The 17,253-nt window shown below is 42.0% G+C and overlaps 1 protein-coding gene across 1 annotated transcript; it reads right to left on the bottom strand.

Annotated features, from left to right (window-relative positions):
- Positions 1-506: 506 nt before the first annotated feature.
- Positions 507-16,814, bottom strand: LOC148134787 (oncoprotein-induced transcript 3 protein-like). Its single transcript, XM_087985327.1, has 7 exons — positions 16,767-16,814; positions 15,123-15,267; positions 14,027-14,103; positions 13,766-13,930; positions 6,738-6,896; positions 3,363-3,448; positions 507-2,844 (listed from the first exon to the last, which is right to left on the bottom strand). Exons 1-7 carry the CDS (start codon positions 16,798-16,800, stop codon positions 2,743-2,745), a joined length of 768 nt encoding a protein of 255 aa, XP_087841453.1. The 5' UTR covers positions 16,801-16,814; the 3' UTR covers positions 507-2,742.
- Between the last annotated feature and the right edge of the window lie 439 nt (positions 16,815-17,253).

Below are 17,253 nucleotides of genomic sequence, written 5' to 3'. Positions count from 1 at the left end.
ATGCTGCCTCGATGGAAGATGAGGTGTTGTTCCACCAGTATACAATGCCATCGCTGTGGAAATAGACGACGCCAAAGCTGGCCATGTTGGAAAGGGAGTCGGAATAAGAACTAAAAAGAGCGGAGACTGGTAGATCAGGTCGGCCCCTGCAGGTCTGGCTGAGATATTTGATGAAACCGTTCCTTAGTGTGTATTTGGTCTGCCCAACAAAGAGAAGACCACATCGGGAGGACCTGATGAAGTAAATTAATTTAGATAAGAGGCAGGTGAACCTCTGTCTTAGCTGGAAGGATTGTATGAATCCCTGGATGAAGGTAATGGGGGTGATGTGCCTGTCAGTCCATGCCGTGCTATCTGTGGTAGAGGATTGCGATGGTTCATACACACTTTACTGGTAAAATATGACAACTCGGAAACCATCTGGATGGTGGACTGTACATGCGGGGCAAATGGTGGATGGTAAATGAGAATCGAGGTTTACAAAGCAACTTAAAGCGTCAGAGGAATTGTGCATTTATTGTGGAAAAAATCCTTCTTCCAAATCTGAGTAATTCGATACACCAAAGTACAGTGGACGCAGTGACAATTAGCAAATTTAAGGATGAGTTACATGGCTTTTTACTTGGTAACGGGTTGAAGAAATATAGAGAGAAGGCAGGAAAGTAAGGGTGAATAGCATATCTGCTATCACAGAATGGCCCCTTTCTGCTCCTATCGCTTATGAAGTTATGAACTTATGAGAGAAGAGATGAAAGAAGAGAAAAATATCGAATGAAGGCATCTTTAAATTAACATTTCTTTTCTATAAGGGAGAATAAACAAGGAAAACGCATACATCTTAACATTTCCTCTCGTTGGAGACCAATCTCGCTAAGACTACCAAATTAAATGTTGGCAGTTAGAAATCCAAGACTTTCAAAACAATGTTGCTTTTCCAATTGCCTCAAATTTGTGTACAGATCTGTTCTTTGGTTTCTCCCGAGCTGCTATCGAAATCTGTAATGCATTCCGTGCAATGTGGTTTCTGTTTCTAGATTTTTTGACATTTACCTACGTGATTTCATTTGTGGATACTTTTCAGATCCATCCCTTTGTTTTGCAGTTATAAATTCTCTGATTAGCTTGACATCACCTCATCAGTTATTTTATGACAAATTCTCACGGCCTTTATTCTAACTGAAAGTCGAAGCAGACAGTTCGAAATAATAGAGTCGAAATTTTGCAACTCGTGTTTGAAAGGTAAGTGGAGTATTTAAATGCAGGTGGGGAGCATCTGAAAGCACGTCTGCAAAGTATCAAGCAGACAAAAATTATTTACAGAAAGTAAAGTTGTATGGACAATTCTGAATCGTAGAACTGAATCGTAGATTAACGACAATGTAGAAGCAGACCATTCGGCCCAACAAGGCCACATTCACCTTCCAAAGAGCATCACGTTCACTCTCAACTCCATACCTCATTCCTGTAAACCTGCATTTCAGTGACCATTGCACCGAACCTACAAAGCCCTGAATACTATCGGCAATTTAGCATGGCTAATTCAACTAGCTTGCAGCTATTTAGACTGTCGGAGGGAACTGGAACATCCATTCAAACTATTTAACTGTCTACCTGGTGAACGCATTGTGCAACTGCAAATTGCAAATTCAAAACTGGCTATTGAGGAGGCCAAAATCATGAGCGAATGTCAACATTCCGGATTGTAACAGGGATAAATCTTGAAAGACTTCATTACGGAATCACATAGAATACTGAAAGCCAAAATTTCTCACCAGCTATCCTGAAAATGTTGATCCCATGTGCCAGAAGTAGCAAGCCCACCCATAGTCTAACGAATTTGACGTAGATTTACCAAAGTATTTCATAGAAAGTCAGTTAACCGGGTTTTTGAATTGAGAACGCGCATACTGCCAAATTCGCCCCTTGCAAAAACCACCGAGCACAAAACCCCTGATATTCGGTATTGATTACCGCATTTTTTTTCTGTCTGGCCAGTGTACCAAAGGGGAAAAGGTTATTCTTTGTGTTGTGTATTTCCTGCTGTCAGACAGCTGCCTTCCGCGTATAGCTAAGTTGCAACCAAAGAACAATAGTAGAGGCTCTGACCTGAGAGCCTGCTCCGCCACTCAATATGATTGTGGCTGGCTAAACTACACGTGACATATTCAAAGCATATAAGATCTAATTTAATGGGTGGAGCCGGACATAATTTTCCCTCTTGTGTAACCAATGGGATCCATCAAGATTTTTCTTTTAAAAATGGGTCATCCATTTAAGACAGAAATGAGAAATGTTCCAGTTGTTCTGTTATACTTCGGTGAGTTTTCGGGGTCTCCCTTCCTCAAAATTCAGCGAATGCAGGCAATAGAATTTTTTTGTTGAATGATCACTGAATACTGAGTGGATGAAAGACTATCTTTGAATTGGGCGCTGAGGTTAAAATCAGATCGGGGATCACATTGGATCATTTGAGCAGGCTGGAAGGGTCGAGGGCCCTGCACTTGTTGTTCGCCGTTTGTTAAAAGGGCCATCTATGCTTAAATGTAGCATACGGTGGGGAAAAGTGCAATATAAAGCAAATTCGTTGCCACTATAAAGGAAGCACGTTTCTATTCAACAGCAGAACTAACTGCTAATGGTTTGCTTTGGTTATGTCAGAAGTGTGAAGGCCAATTCGGTTGCAGCAATCCAGTGATCATTATGGCAAGGCGATGCCTGGGTGTTTGGGCCTCATGACCACACTCAGTTTCCTTCAGGTCCTGAAGCGACCACAGCCACACAGTGTCCCTCCTCCTGGACTAATTCCACATTCCTCCGGGCTCGCTCATTGACCATTTCCTGAAGCTTTAATGCACAATGAAAAACAAGATGTTTACACTGAGATTAGGAGACGAAGCAGAGTCAAAAGATATTGTCAAATGGAGACAGGAGCAGGGAGGGGAATGGCGCAAATTGAGAAACACACAAAGTGGGCTGGAATGAGAGACAGGGACAAGGAGAGGAGAAAAGAACGAGAGGCGATGGCATCATTTCGGTAACACCAGTGAAAGGGGAGAAACATGGTGGGGGGGGGGCGAGAGTGATATATAATAGGACAGTAATAGAAGACAAAATTTGATGGAGAAATCATAACATGAAAGGAAGCGAAGAAGCAAAAATCATAAGATGGTCATTCAGCTTTCCTCTCGATCTTTTGTCCGTGTGATGCAAGCAGAAAATATGAGAGGTTTATCATTGCTTAGCTCCTCCACAAAACAGTTATTATATGCAGTTGCGGGGGCGAGGGTGATGGTAGAACTCGTTGGGTGGCAATGGATGTGGGTAATTTGCGTCTGCCCTCTTTGTATAGTGGAATCTCTTACCGTCTTCAGCGTGATTTTCTTCGCCTTTTTGTTGTTAATCTCTGCATCCGAAGTGATCATCACATGAACCCATTGATGCGGAGAACCTAAATGCAATATTTACGACATCAAACAAATTACACACACATGTAGTTCTGGACAGGATATAGTATTGATTTATAAAATGTCCCTACCAGATTGGATTCCCTTTTGTCTTGCTCGTAATTGTTTGTTCTATCTGCACATCTGTTTTTTTGCTATTCTGCCTTCAGTTCACTATTCTTATCTGCTCTCTCTCTTCCCTCAATTACCATGCTTCACTCTATGCTTCTAATGGCCTGCTGCTCATTGATTCTATTTCACAAGCAATTTATTTCCATGCTTACGCAATTCCAGACTTCCCGTTTCACCTTCGCTTCGTGATCAGAGTGATCAATAAATGACACATGGAGTTAGGGAGACACAGGTGGAGGGAAATAAATGTAGATAGGAAGACCCAAATGCAGAGGATTTCAAAAGGAAGGACTGAAGGTGGTGTTTGGCATTAAAGACGAAGCTTCGTGAACCAGTTTGAAGGTTCTACAATAACTGCTCCACCCTGCAATGTATGCCCCACTTAATATTTTTGATCGTCAATGGTGGTAAAATAACTGTATACATAGCACTGAGGTAACAGGAGTCATCACACGAATACAGATAATACAAGTGAGTCAATGATTTCCAGGACGCAACCTCAATTGCTAGACCCCGGTAAGTTTGGTGGATGTTCAAGAAAACAATTAAGGAGCAAATAATCGACATGAGAAAACACTTGTGAACAACTTTCTGGTTAACCAAAGATATTCGGCAAGTAAATCAAGATGAAGTGATAACCATGGAACGATCAGTCCCTAAAAAAGGATCAGTTTGTGTCTAGTGGGCACACACTGGAAGAGTATTAAATGAGACACAATATTTGATCAGCTAAGTCCGCATTGCTTTTTTACCTGGAGGTCATGGCTCAGAAGGCTTGTTAATTATTTTGAAGAAGTGTTCAAGTGTTTGGCAGGCTATCAATTAATCAGTATTTCGGAAATAAATTTGACACAACTCCAAGCCAAAACGCATGAAGTTAAAATTGCAAAGGATGCAGCGGAATTTGGCAATCCTGATTTAAATAAAAATACCCACAGACATAGCAGTTGGTCATGCTAAAGGCCAGTGTGTGGAACAGGTATCAGTGGGTACCACTGTTATCATTGTTGGGTCACTTAATCTTTGAGATGTTCACAAACAACTTTGATCTGCAGATGCGAATTTCGGAGTGTAGTCACACGGGCATGCTAAATAAGATTGCAGGTTATACAAAGCTTAAAGTTTGTGAGAAGATTTGTAGCTCGGGTGCTCGTTGCTGTGGTTCTGTTCGCCGAGCTGGAAGTTTATGTTGCAAACGTTTCGTCCCCTGTCTAGGTGACATCCTCAGTGCTTGGGAGCCTCCTGTGAAGCGCTTCTGTGGTGTTTCCTCCGGCATTTATAATGGCCTGTCCCTGCCGCTTCCGGTTGTCAGTTTCAGCTATCCGCTGTAGTGGCCGGTATATTGGGTCCAGGTCTATGTGTTTGTTGATGGAGTTTGTGGATGATTGCCATGCTTCTAGGAATTCCCTGGCTGTTCTTTGTTTTGCTTGCCCTATAATGGTAGTGTTGTCCCACACAACCGGAAGCGGCAGGGACAGGCCACTATAAATGCCGGAGGAAACACCACAGAAGGGCTTCACAGGAGGCTCCCAAGCACTGAGGATGTCACCTCGACAGGGGACGAAACGTTTGCAACAAAAACTTCCAGCTCGGCGAACAGAACCACAGCATACAAAGCTTCGCCAAGTAGGTGACATTAAATATATTTATATATATATATATTAGATGAATGGATTTTGTCAGGTGACATCCTTAACCTGATAAATGTGACGAAGCAACAACCAAGGCTTGGTTTCAGAGAGGGGAAAAGGAGAAAAGCATTCCTGAAGAAAGGCTTATGCCCGAAACGTCGATTCCCATGTTCCTTGGATGCTGCCTAACCTGCTGCGCTTTTCCAGCAACACATTTTCAGTTCTGAGAGGAGAAAAGTCATGTTACTGCCCTTGATCAGAGATACATGAATCTGGCAGGAGAATTCAACCGGGTAGTTGACAAGCAGCATTGGATTCTTGTCGTTTTGAGGCATTCCAGTGTGAAAACAACATGGTGGTCAATTTGAATCTACAGAAAGTTTTGCTCAGTTCATTGCTGAACTACTGTTGCAGTTTTGGTCATCACACTGTCGGAAGATGTGGTTGCACTGGAAAGGGTCAAAAGAATGTTTGTCAGGAGGTTGCCTTGGATGAAGCTATGAAGAGGTTATGCATATCGTTTTTTGTTTTGAGCGTGAAAGTTTGAATGGGGATCCCAGACTGGTAGACAAGATAAGCACAGGCATGAACATGGTGAAATGAAAGCCGCTGTTTCTCTTCGTAGAAATATCCATATCAAGGGAAAAGTATTGAAGTGAAAGGCAGAAAGCTTACAGGATGTTGAAAGAATATCGTTTTCGCTAGATGTGTTTGGGTTTTGATTGAACTGTCAGCGATAATAGTACTGGTGGGAAACGTCACGAAACTTTGAAAGTACTTGGATGAGCATTCAAAGTAACATACGATTAAAGACTATCGGTCGATTGCGGCAAAGTTGGACTTGCGAAGTTGGTATTATTACCATTGTCAGTATAAACTTAATCGGTCAATCAGGCTCTCCAGTAATTTATCATTCTCATGGTAACTACTGAGAACCATTACATTCTATGCACCTCAGTTAATACATTCCAAACTCCTCAGTCATTACATCTAACTCCACTTAGCCACTGCATCCCACTTCCCTCAGTCGCTACACAATACCCTGACTTCATACTTCTTAGTTAGGTCAGCTATCCAAGCTATCAGTCAGGTAAAGTTACTGACACTGCCTTTATCGTAAGTCCATTCTTGATCGGTTAAGTAGACCGAAACTGCGTACAATATTCAGTCGTGTTCTCATTTAAGGCATGTACAATTATCGCAAGACATGCCAGATCCTATATTCAAAACGACTTGCTTTGAAAAGCGACATTTCATTTACTTCTTGACTTACCTGCATGACTTCCTTTTGCAGCTAGGACAATCAAATCTTTTTGCACATTGCACTGTCTCAATATGTAGCCATTTTGATTTTAAACTGTCGTCGCGTTTTTGCAGCTACTATTGACTTCATCATGTATTGTTTTCCACACTCATTCAACTTGTCAAAACGACACTGAAATTATCTGCATTTTCTCGCAAGTCATCACGCCACACAGCTTGGTATTCATATACTTTCCCTGATTTGTTCCATAACCTACAATTCCCTCACCTTGCTCAGCATCAGTCTGAAGGTTATAAAATTCCGTAGGGTTGGATGGAAGAGTAAACGAATTCAAAGTAGAAGTCTCAGACCCTGAAGAGTCAGGCGAGGCAATGTCAATCGAAAATGTTGTCGATAGATCCTTGTGTGTTTGAGTTGGTACTCTTTCTGCAATAGGAAGAAAGGATGGTGGCATATGAGCTAACAGGTGATTCATCGTGAACTGTTTTGAAAGGTTACATAATCGTTAGATAATGCATCTACTTCGCAAATAAACCCACTCCATACTTGCACTGCGTGTCTCAATAAAATACTCTTAGTGGGGTCGGACGATAGAATCAGATTAGTGCCAAACCCGAAGTCGTCACAAGAGCACAGGTGTCATAAAAGTGACAAGAAATTGCCAGTACCACGTCAATGCCGACACGGAGAAATGTTTGATGGATGAGAAAGAAGAGTTAATCGGGCTAAACAAGTGCATAAGATAACTCTGGCGGTTAACATTAAGGGGAGTATACACAGATTCTATGAATATATCAAAAGGAAATGAATTCGGTGTAAGGAATTGGTGGACGAAGGTGGCAATTGTTGCTTTAACTGAAGCACATTGGCAAAACGCTGAAACATTACTTTACAGGTGTCTTTTCTTTCACCAGGAGGACAATACAAGCACAAAATGTCGGAATTTATGTTAAGAGGCGAGGTGGTATGGGAGGACTTTTAAAATTTTTTTACAGTGGTCAAATATTCAGTTTTTTAACAATAGGGTTGCTCAGGAAGTAATTCGAATTGCCTGAGCCAAATTTTCCAGTTGAGATCGTGTCGTAGAGAGGATGAAAGAAGATTCGAGAACGACTAACGCCAAAACTTCCTTTCGACAATAATCTCGTAAACAAATACTAGGGAGCAATTGACCAGTAACCCTCATGTAATTATTGGGAAGGCTTTTGAAGAAAGAACAAGTGAAGCATAAAATGAGTTTTCATTTGGCGAACCAAACATTGAAAGGGTATTCACTGCCTCTTTGGCAAAGGGAGATGTTATAAAAAAAGCTTACTGGAATATTTCTACTAGGTAACAAAATGTTTGGCATTTTATATAATTTATAATAATTTCTACAATAACTTCAGAAGATCCAACATGGGAAACTTCGGTAAAAATGTAAAAAAGCGGCAAATTTAACAAGTAGGTTCCACGATTTTCAGAATGATGGGAGAAAGATGGTCTGTTATTGAATTGACAGCAGTGCGTCCCACAGTGATCATTGCTGGTTCACTTATTTTTCATATTTTTAAGTTAAATAGATTTGTAGCTTCAAATTTGAATGTGTGAGCACTGAGGACCTTTATTAAATTATGCTGATACAAAGATTGGCCAATTAAGTACATTGAGGAACACGTTATTCAGTGACACATGGATACAAATACTTTGCCAGGTAGACGGTTGTGTGCCAGATGAAATGTAAAACTGACATATGTGTGATGGTACAATTTACAAGAAGGAAGAATACATGTCACAACTTAATGAATGATTGGACATTCGGAATCAAAGAAGAAAAGAAGTGTCTTGCAGTATGTGGACCCAGATTGCTGAATGTGTCAAGACAGGTTGACGAGATAATTAAAGAAGCACATTGGTTAATTCCATTTCCCAGGTGCTCTTTCGCTCATAAATGCAGGGAGATAAGATTTCAGATGCAAATGACTGTGTTTCAGTCACTGTTGGAGTACTGTGAGCAGACTGGTCAATGCACGATAGAAAGATTTGATTGCTCTGGAGTCGGTGCACAGAATATTTTCCACAAAGGTGCCTTGAATAGAGCGATATAGAAAGTTTGGATACGCTGGAGTTATCCCCTTTGGAGAGGAAGGTGCTGAATTGGTCGTGACAGCGTGGTTGAGATAAGAAAGGGCATCGACAAGCTGAAAAAAAGACAACCTCTTTCCCTTCATAGAAACTAATGAAACAAATGAAGCAACTGTCAAGTGCAAAGTAAAGGCTGAGGAGATTTTTGGAGTTAAAGCATATGGACAGAAGCAATATTGGGATTTGAAATACATTGGCTGGGAGTCTTTCTGCTCATCAACCTATCAACTGGTAAAATGCAGTGAACCAGCATTTGAAGTGTCATAATATTCAAGACTACGGGTTTATTTGGAGGACTGGAGAATTATCAAGGTGGTGATATGCCATTATTCAAATTACCTCTGCGGTCGGACTGGAATCTATAACTCTGTGTTTTCTCTCCTGCATCATTCCATTCAACTCACTCTTTCACTTCATCCCGATCACCTCAGTCATTAAATTACTCACGAAATCCCATTTTTGTCAAATATGACTTCTCAGTTCCCAGTTCACGATTTCGACTCAGTTAAGACACTAACTCCCACTTCCACCAGTCATGAGGTCGTACCCGCTCAGTCACGACATCCTGCTGTCTGATTTACTGAATTCCATTCACCTTAATCACGGTATTCTAACCTTGTCGGTCATCACATCAAATTCTCCTCCAAAATTCAATCTCACTTCCTTCAGTCACTCACTTCATCACTCCTCCCATGCCAGTCACAACATCCCACCATCTTCAGACACTGTGTTATATTCCCATCAGTAACAAAGTCCCAGTCCAATCATGCACAGTATTCTGTTACCGTCAGTAAAAGCATTACCCTTCATTCGGGGTCTATATTCTATTCCTTGCATTTACAACATCCCACTCCCGTCACGCGCTTTATTCTACTCCCGTCTTTAACAACATCACACTGGGCTGGCGCATTTTACCGCTCGACCATCACGCACTCTTTCACACTTGGATGAGTTACACATCCTTCTCCTATCAGTCTGCCCATTCATTTTTCCTCACTTCAGCATCCGCCAAGTTCTACTCTATCTCAGATGTTCATCTGAACTGCTCAGAATTACACTTGGACTTTGTGATTTTTGGGACTTTTTGTATATCAAGTTGAAGTTCAGGTTGCAGTTTGCACCCTGCGATGGTAGGTTTGTGACCAGCTGGTTCTTTACCACGCGGCTTAACATAATCAGTGAGCCTCTGTTGAAGCACTGTCTTCTGTCCTGCTTTTTCTTTACGTGTCTTGGTCTGTTAAAGTGGGTGATATCATTTCCGGTTCTTTCCGAAGAGGTTGGTAAATAGGATTACTACAGATGTGCTTATTGATGGAGTTTCGGTTTGAATGCCAGGGATCGCAGAATTCACGTGCGTGTTTACATTTGGCTGTCCGAGGATGGATGTGATATTGATGTCGTGTATTTCTTTCTCCGTGTGTTAAGATACTAGTTATAGATGATAATGTCTTTTAATGACTAGTAGGTGTTTGTGTATCCAGGAGGCTAGATTTCTTCCTGGCTGTAGGGTGTAGTGTTTGATGTAGCCCTTGCAGGGCATTTTGTAAATGACATTCGAATTAGGGTTTTGGTCGTAAAGTGTCCTTTAGGTTCATCAGTAGCAGTTTCATTCCATTGGTAGATTTGTGGGCTACCAACGCTGAATCGGACAAACAAGCAGGAAAATAGCCATCAGAATAAACGAACACCAACGAGGTATCAAGATTCATGATCAGCTATCACAACGATCCTTACACACAGACGAAGAAGGACACCACTTTGATTGTGACAGCACATCTATTTTCGGACAGACGAAACAAAGACAGGCACGGGATTTCCTAAAGGCCTGGCATTCAAACAGGAACTCCACCAATAAACACATCGATTTCGACCCCATTTACCAACCTCTGAGAAAAAAGAAACAATAGTTATGTCACCCACCTAACAGACCAAGAAAATAAACAGAAATTGGTACAGAACACCATTAGTTGAACGGAGGCTCACATTTGACGAAACGTCTGAGAAAAAAATAATAAAACACAGAACATCGATCAATGGAGTGCAGAACAGGCCATTCGGCCCTCGATGTTGCGCCAAACTATGAACTAGTCTAAGCCCATCCCGACACTACCCCATCATCATCCATGTGCTTAGAGTTATGTTTGAATCTCACTAATGTTGGTGAGTTAACTACATTGGCAGGCAGGGCATTCCATGCCGTTAACACTCTGTGAGTGAAGAAATTGCCTCTGACTTCCGTCTTAAATTTATCACGCATCAATTTGTAGCTATGGCCCCTCGTTCAAGTTGATGGCATCATCACTGGAATAAAAGACTTTCATGTCACCCCATTCTAATCCTTTGATCGTCTTGTATGCCTCTATCAAATCCCCTCTTGGCCTTTTCCTTTCCAATGAGAATACAATTAAAGTCTCTCAGCCTTTCCTCATAAGGCCTTCCCGCCAGACTACGCAACATCCTGGTAAATCTCCTCTGCATCTTTTCCAATGTTTCCACATCCTTCCTGCAATGGGGGGACCAGAACTCTACACAATATTCCAAGTGCGGCCACACTTGTGTTTTGCATAATTGCAGCTTGACATTACGGCTCCGGAACACAATCCCTCTACCGATGAAACATACCATAATGCATGCCTTCTTAACAGCACAACCTGGTTGAAAATTTTCAGTGAACTATGTACATGGACTCCAAGATCCATCTGCACATCCACACTGCCAAGAATCTTTCCATTGACCCAGTATTCGGTCTTCCTGTTATTCTTCTCAAAGTGAATCTATTCACATTTATCAACATTGTACTCCATTCGTCACCTCTTAGCCCAATTCTGCAGTTCATGCAAGTCGTCCTGAAACCTGCAACATTATTCCAAACTATCCACTACTCCAACGACATTAAAGTCATCTGCAAATTTACTAACACATTCACCTACCCCTGCATCCAAGTCTATTATAAAAACTACAAACAGCAGTGGTCCTAAAACAGATTGTTGTGGCACACCATTAGGAAGCTGACGCCAGTCTGAATATTTTCCATCAACCACCAATTGCTGCTTTCTTGCAGAAAGGCAATTTCCAATCAAAACTGCTAAATTAATCTCAATTCCATACCCTGCATTGTCTCCAACTGCCTAGCATGTGGAAACTTATCAAAAGCTTTCCTCAGGTCCATGTATACCATGTCAACTGCCCTACCCTCATCGACATGCTTGGTTAACTTCTCAAAAAACTCAATGAGGTCGGTGAGACTTGACCTGTCTTTGATGAAACCATGTTGACGACCTGCAATCCGATCTCGACAGAGCCCACACACAATTTCCCACTTCTATCTTTGAATGGCGCGATCACGATTCTAGTCATCCTTTTCTTCCTCACAAAATTATAGAAAGCTTCATTGTTCTCCTTTATTTTGCCTCCTAAAGACTGCTCATGTCTTCTCTTTGATCTTCTGAACTCTCTCTTTAAATCCTACCTAGCAAGTTTACAACTCTCCTTCGTCTCACCTGAACCATGTCGCCTCATGGTCACATAAGCCTCCTTCTTCCGCTTAACAAGCGATGCAATTTCTTTAGTAAACCGCAGTTACCTTATGTTATCACTTCGCCCGTGCCTGGCTGGGATATATGTATCAAGGAAATGCAATATCTGTTCCCTAAAGCAGCTCCACATTTCGAATACCTCTATCCCGGTATTTTGCTACCGCTTTCTTTGCATCCGACGTCTTGCCGAATCGTATTATAATTGCCCTTCCTCAATCTGTATCTCATGCCTGTGGCATGCTCTATCCATCTTCGTCTCTGAACTAATCGAAACCGAATTATGGTCGCATTCCAAAGTACTTACCTGATACTAAATCAAACACCTGGCCTGGTTCATTACCAAGTATTAGACCCACTGTTGCCGTCACTCTTATCGACCCTTCGACATACTGTGTCAGGAAACTTGCCTGCACACATTGTACGAAAACTAATCCATCCAGCATCCTCGAAATATAGCATTTATCATGAATGCTGTGGGATTTAAAGCCCCCCATAATGACCACGCTGTACATTTCATTTTTACCCAGAATCGTTTTGCCGATACTCTCCTCCATATTAGGTGCGGCACGGTGGCTCAGTGGTTAACACTGCTGCCTCCCAGCACCAGGATCCCAGGTTCAATTACAGCCTCGGGTGACTGTCTGAGTGGAGTTTGCGGATTTTACCTGTGTCTGCGTGGGTTTCCTCCGGGTGCTCAGATTTCCTCCCACAGTACAAAGATGTGGAGGTCAGGTGAAGTTGCAATGCTAACTTGCCCCAAAGTGTTAGGTCAATTATCAGAGAGGAATGGGTCTTTCTGGGTTACTCTTCTGAGGGTCGGTGTGGAGTGGTTCGGCCGAAGTGCCTGTTTCCACACTGTAGGGAATCTAATCTAATCCCTGGAAATCTGCGGAGGCCTATAAATAACCTCCCAGCAGTGTAACCTCTCTTCTCTTGTTTCTCACCACAGCCCATGCTCTCTCAATAGACGAGTCCTCGTTAGAAGTTCTTTCGACTACCATTATACTTGTCTTGACGAACAAGGCCACACTTCCCACACACCCTATTTTACCTCCTTCCCTGTTCTGAATGGAAGATCTAAACCCTGGAACCTACAACATCCATTCCTCCCCCTGCTCTATCCACGAATAGCCACAGCATTGAAGTCCCAGGGACCTATCCATGCTGCAAGCTCACCGACCTTATTTCGGATACTTCTGGCTTTGAAGAAGACTCACTTCAAACCAATTTGCTCCCTGCCAGCCCATTCCTGTGACCACGAAATCGTGTCCATGTCCTCCCTACTCTCATCCTTCTGTGCATTGGAACTACACCTCAGGTTCCCATTTTCCTGGTGAGTTAGTTTAACCCCATCCGAATAGCGCCAGCAGATTTTCCACCCAGTATATGTAGACCCACCAGCTCAGCGAGCGAACTCACAACCGGACACTTGGTCTCTTCTGTATTCTGTACGCTCCCATGGAGGTAGAGAGTGAGTGACATGGAGAGCACTTATGTTTTCCAGAAATTAGGGACAGGACCACATAGTATCTCATCTCATTTTTGCTTACCGAATAAGGGGTGCTTGTAACATTCTAACGGACTCGTGTGAAATCTCAGAACCACACTGTGGGTGGGAAATTACTTATGACGTACCTGCACAATATCCAGCATTACAGAATTGTGTCGGCTTCAACTCATACACAAAGAATGTGGAACATTTCTTGATGATGATGTCTTGCCTAGAGGAGCAGTTATTATTATTCCAATTAAAACAGATAGTCCTGGTTACCTCCCCATCACTCACGGAAGGATGGCGACCTGCAATTCATTTTGTTTTAATCGGAAATGATTAAAAGATAAAATGAACAGTGCGTAATGGAGAATTAAATATGGTAGATAAATAGGTGGTTATACCATTTAACCAGCCTGTACTCCTTGTGCAGCAGTGATCAATTGGGACAGCATTCTCTGGAATCATCCATTCACCAGAACTGAAATAAAAATTACAGAGTCAGCTCCTGATCTGATCACATATATTACCTGACTGGTAAAATGTCCGAGACTTCCACAATCTGTGCCCCTTTCGAAAACATGCACTCTGAATGAAATATTTCCCTCCAGCCCGAATATATACTGTTAGCCCTTGGCTCAGGTTCAGGTATTTGCAAGATTGTACGGAGGATTTACTGTGTAGAAAGTGGACATTCTATCTACTGTTTTATTTTCAATTATTCACACATACACGAACTTTCAAGCATGACCTATAGATATCCTCTCATCAACATTAAACTATCCTGGTTTATCCTCAAGTGTTTTACGATCTTTATTCCATTAAACACGTAACAAAAGTTGAAGTCAATACCCGTCCCTGTGGTCGTGAGCTGAACATTCAAATTATTCTCTTGATAGAGGAGTCTGTTCAGAATTCTCCATTAGATTCATGATTAACCCTCACAGCGATTGTCTCATTAATGCTTGGTTGAATCACTTTCAAAGAGAACACAGTTCTCTTCGTGTAAATTAATGAAAGACCGTGAATACCAGAGTAGGTGCCCCTCGTTTGCATAACCAGAATAACATCATGACCAAAACAAAATGATGTGCTCCTAATGCGGAGCACCAAACTGTGGACTGTGCTCTTTCTGTAAATCAACTGATGGCTATGGAGACAGGAAATGTGTGCTGCATTTCAATTGTGGTATGATAAATGTTTAAAAGATTTACACATGATTATGAACGAGTTTGCTTTTAATTTTATAAAAATATCACGAGTCCTTCCCTAAAATACATTTATGTTTCTCTCTTTGCGAAACATGATGTTTTCAGTTTCAACAATGAGGGAGATAAGTTTAGTATTCCGGAATTACAGATGTTTTTGTTTCACTCCCACCAATTCCCTCATAGCTTTACACTGGTGCCTAGGACAATGAAACCATTGTCAGTGCAAACAGTGAGCCATCACCCCGCCTTTTACAATTATACTAACGTTCCAAGAAAACTCACTCTTTACCTATTAAAGCTGTACCATCCCTGTTGGAGATTGTTACCACACTCATCTCGGTGTAAGCATTCTTTTAGACCCAATTTAATGCTCCTCCTGGTCGGATCCAAGACTGTGTGGTTCACACATGGATCAGCGATTTTGCTGTTTGGGACTGAGGGTCACAAAAAAAAACTGTTTAATATTATGTTGTAAAGAACAGTGAATTTGACATAGCAACATGAGCTGCCAGACGCATCAAAACTATAATTGGTATTAGCAGGGACGAGGGACACAGTAATCTGGAACGACTGAAGTTCCAATTGTAGTCATTTGAGAAGTAGAGGTTGAGTGCAGTTTCGAACAAAAAAACATTGAAAGTCACGAGTGGTTTTGACAGTGTCGATTACGAGAGAAAGTGATCGTATTGACAGAAATGTTGAAATCAAGAAAGAAGTGGGAGGCACGGTCGCACAGTAGTTAGCACTGCTGCTTCACAGCGCCTGACACCCGGGTTCAATTCCCGCCTCAGGCGACTCCTTGTGTGGAGTTTGCACATTCTCCCTGTGTCTGCGTGGGTTTCCTCCGGGTGCACCGGTTTCCTCCCACAATCCAAAAATGTGCAGGTTAGGTGAATTGCCCGTAGTGTGAGGTAAATGTAGGCGAATGGGTCTGGGTGGGTTACGCTTCGGCGGGTCAGTGTGGACTTGTTGGGCCGAAGGGCCTGTTTGCACACTGTAACTAAACTAATCTAAAAGTCTAATCAGTTGCTTGAGTCATTGAGTCATATAGATTACAGCACGGAAACAGACCCTCCGGTCCAACCCGTCGATGTTGACCAGTTACCCCAACCCAATCTAGTCCCATTTCCCAGCACATATTCCTACCCAGCACAAACAATTCCTACTCATATACACATCCAAATACCTTTTAAATTTTGCAATTGCAATTGCACCAGATTCCACTACTTCCTCTGGCTGCTATTTACATACACGTACCGCCCCCTGTGTGAAAAGCTGCCCCTTAGGTCCCTTTCCCCGCTCACTCTAAGCCTCTGCTCTCCCGTTGTGGACTCCTCCAACCCAGGAAAAAAGACGTTGTCAATTTATTCTCTCCATGCTCCTCAGAATTTTATAAACCTCTATCAGGTAAATTAATGATATTCTGAAATGCAGATACATTGTTCTCCGCAGCTATTGGTATCAGGAACGTTTGCCGAAGAGTCTAATGGGGACAGTGGCAATCCGCTCTATAAGATGGAATTGGATGCGTATCGGAACAGGTGAGGTGAAGGGTTTTGAAGTGATTGCAGAAAATTGGTTCTTGGCAAGGACACATTCTGAGACACAGCAGAGTCACGACATGCCAGTTGGCTTCCTGTTCTTCTTAAGCATTTCGTTGGAGTCTAGTGTAGTGTCATGGATACTGTAGTACTCTTTCCGAAATAATTATAAATTTTATGCTAATAGTTAATAACAAGGGAGACAATTTGACAGAGTAGTGCCCATTCAGTATATTACATAATTGTTTCTTTTCTTCCGTAAGATTAACTCCTATCAGCACTGAAAATACAAAAGGTATTTTAATACGATCACAAATGCACGATAGGTTATGTTTATGTGTGATTAAAACAATTAAACAGAGTGAAGCTTGAATGAATGTTCAGGAACTTACACATCAAACCGAGAACCAGCAGTAGAGTCCTCATGCCACTGTGTGATACTCTGTAAATGGGAACAGAGAATTACTATTGGAAAGTGTCAATGAAGAGCGACATTATGGGAGGTAAATTAAAGATTGGTCGTCCTTGAATACGAATTACTATTAGAATTGGCAGAGTACATGACCATGCTGTTGCCAGCACCGTCCAGCCTTCCTGAATTTGCATGGCCGCTAATCTGGCACTTGCAACGGCCAGTACATTGGGCAGCAGACTTGAGTACTTGCTGCGTTTGGGATACTAGGGGCCTGACAAGGCTGACAAACATTGCAGTCTGAATCTAAGACGTCGTAAAAGCCAACATGACTTTTAGTTCCATGTTCACCATTAAACTCTGACATGTTCTTCATCAATTTCGGATCCTCAAATACTATCAGGTTCTCAAAAAGTGATAGCGTCTGCACAAGCCTAACACCACTATTCGTGTCAAGGTGTAAAATA

The sequence above is a fragment of the Chiloscyllium plagiosum genome, unplaced genomic scaffold, assembly GCF_037043375.1.
Source record: "Chiloscyllium plagiosum isolate Xiang-an unplaced genomic scaffold, Cpla_swu_hap1 HiC_scaffold_52, whole genome shotgun sequence".
NCBI classification, from domain to species: domain Eukaryota; kingdom Metazoa; phylum Chordata; class Chondrichthyes; order Orectolobiformes; family Hemiscylliidae; genus Chiloscyllium; species Chiloscyllium plagiosum.
The sequence above is the reverse complement of the archived record's forward strand: the minus strand, read 5'-3'. Positions and strand labels throughout refer to the sequence as shown.

Excerpts from the sequence above, each read along its gene's own strand:
- LOC148134787 (XM_087985327.1), bottom strand. The coding sequence starts at position 16,800 with ATGAGGACTCTACTGCTGGTTCTCGGTTTGATGT. Across the intron at positions 13,931-14,026 it reads GAGTACAGGCTGGTTAAATG|GTCGCCATCCTTCCGTGAGT; the intron begins GTATAACCACCT and ends AATGAATTGCAG. Across the intron at positions 2,845-3,362 it reads AGAAAATCACGCTGAAGACG|CTTCAGGAAATGGTCAATGA; the intron begins GTAAGAGATTCC and ends TGTGCATTAAAG.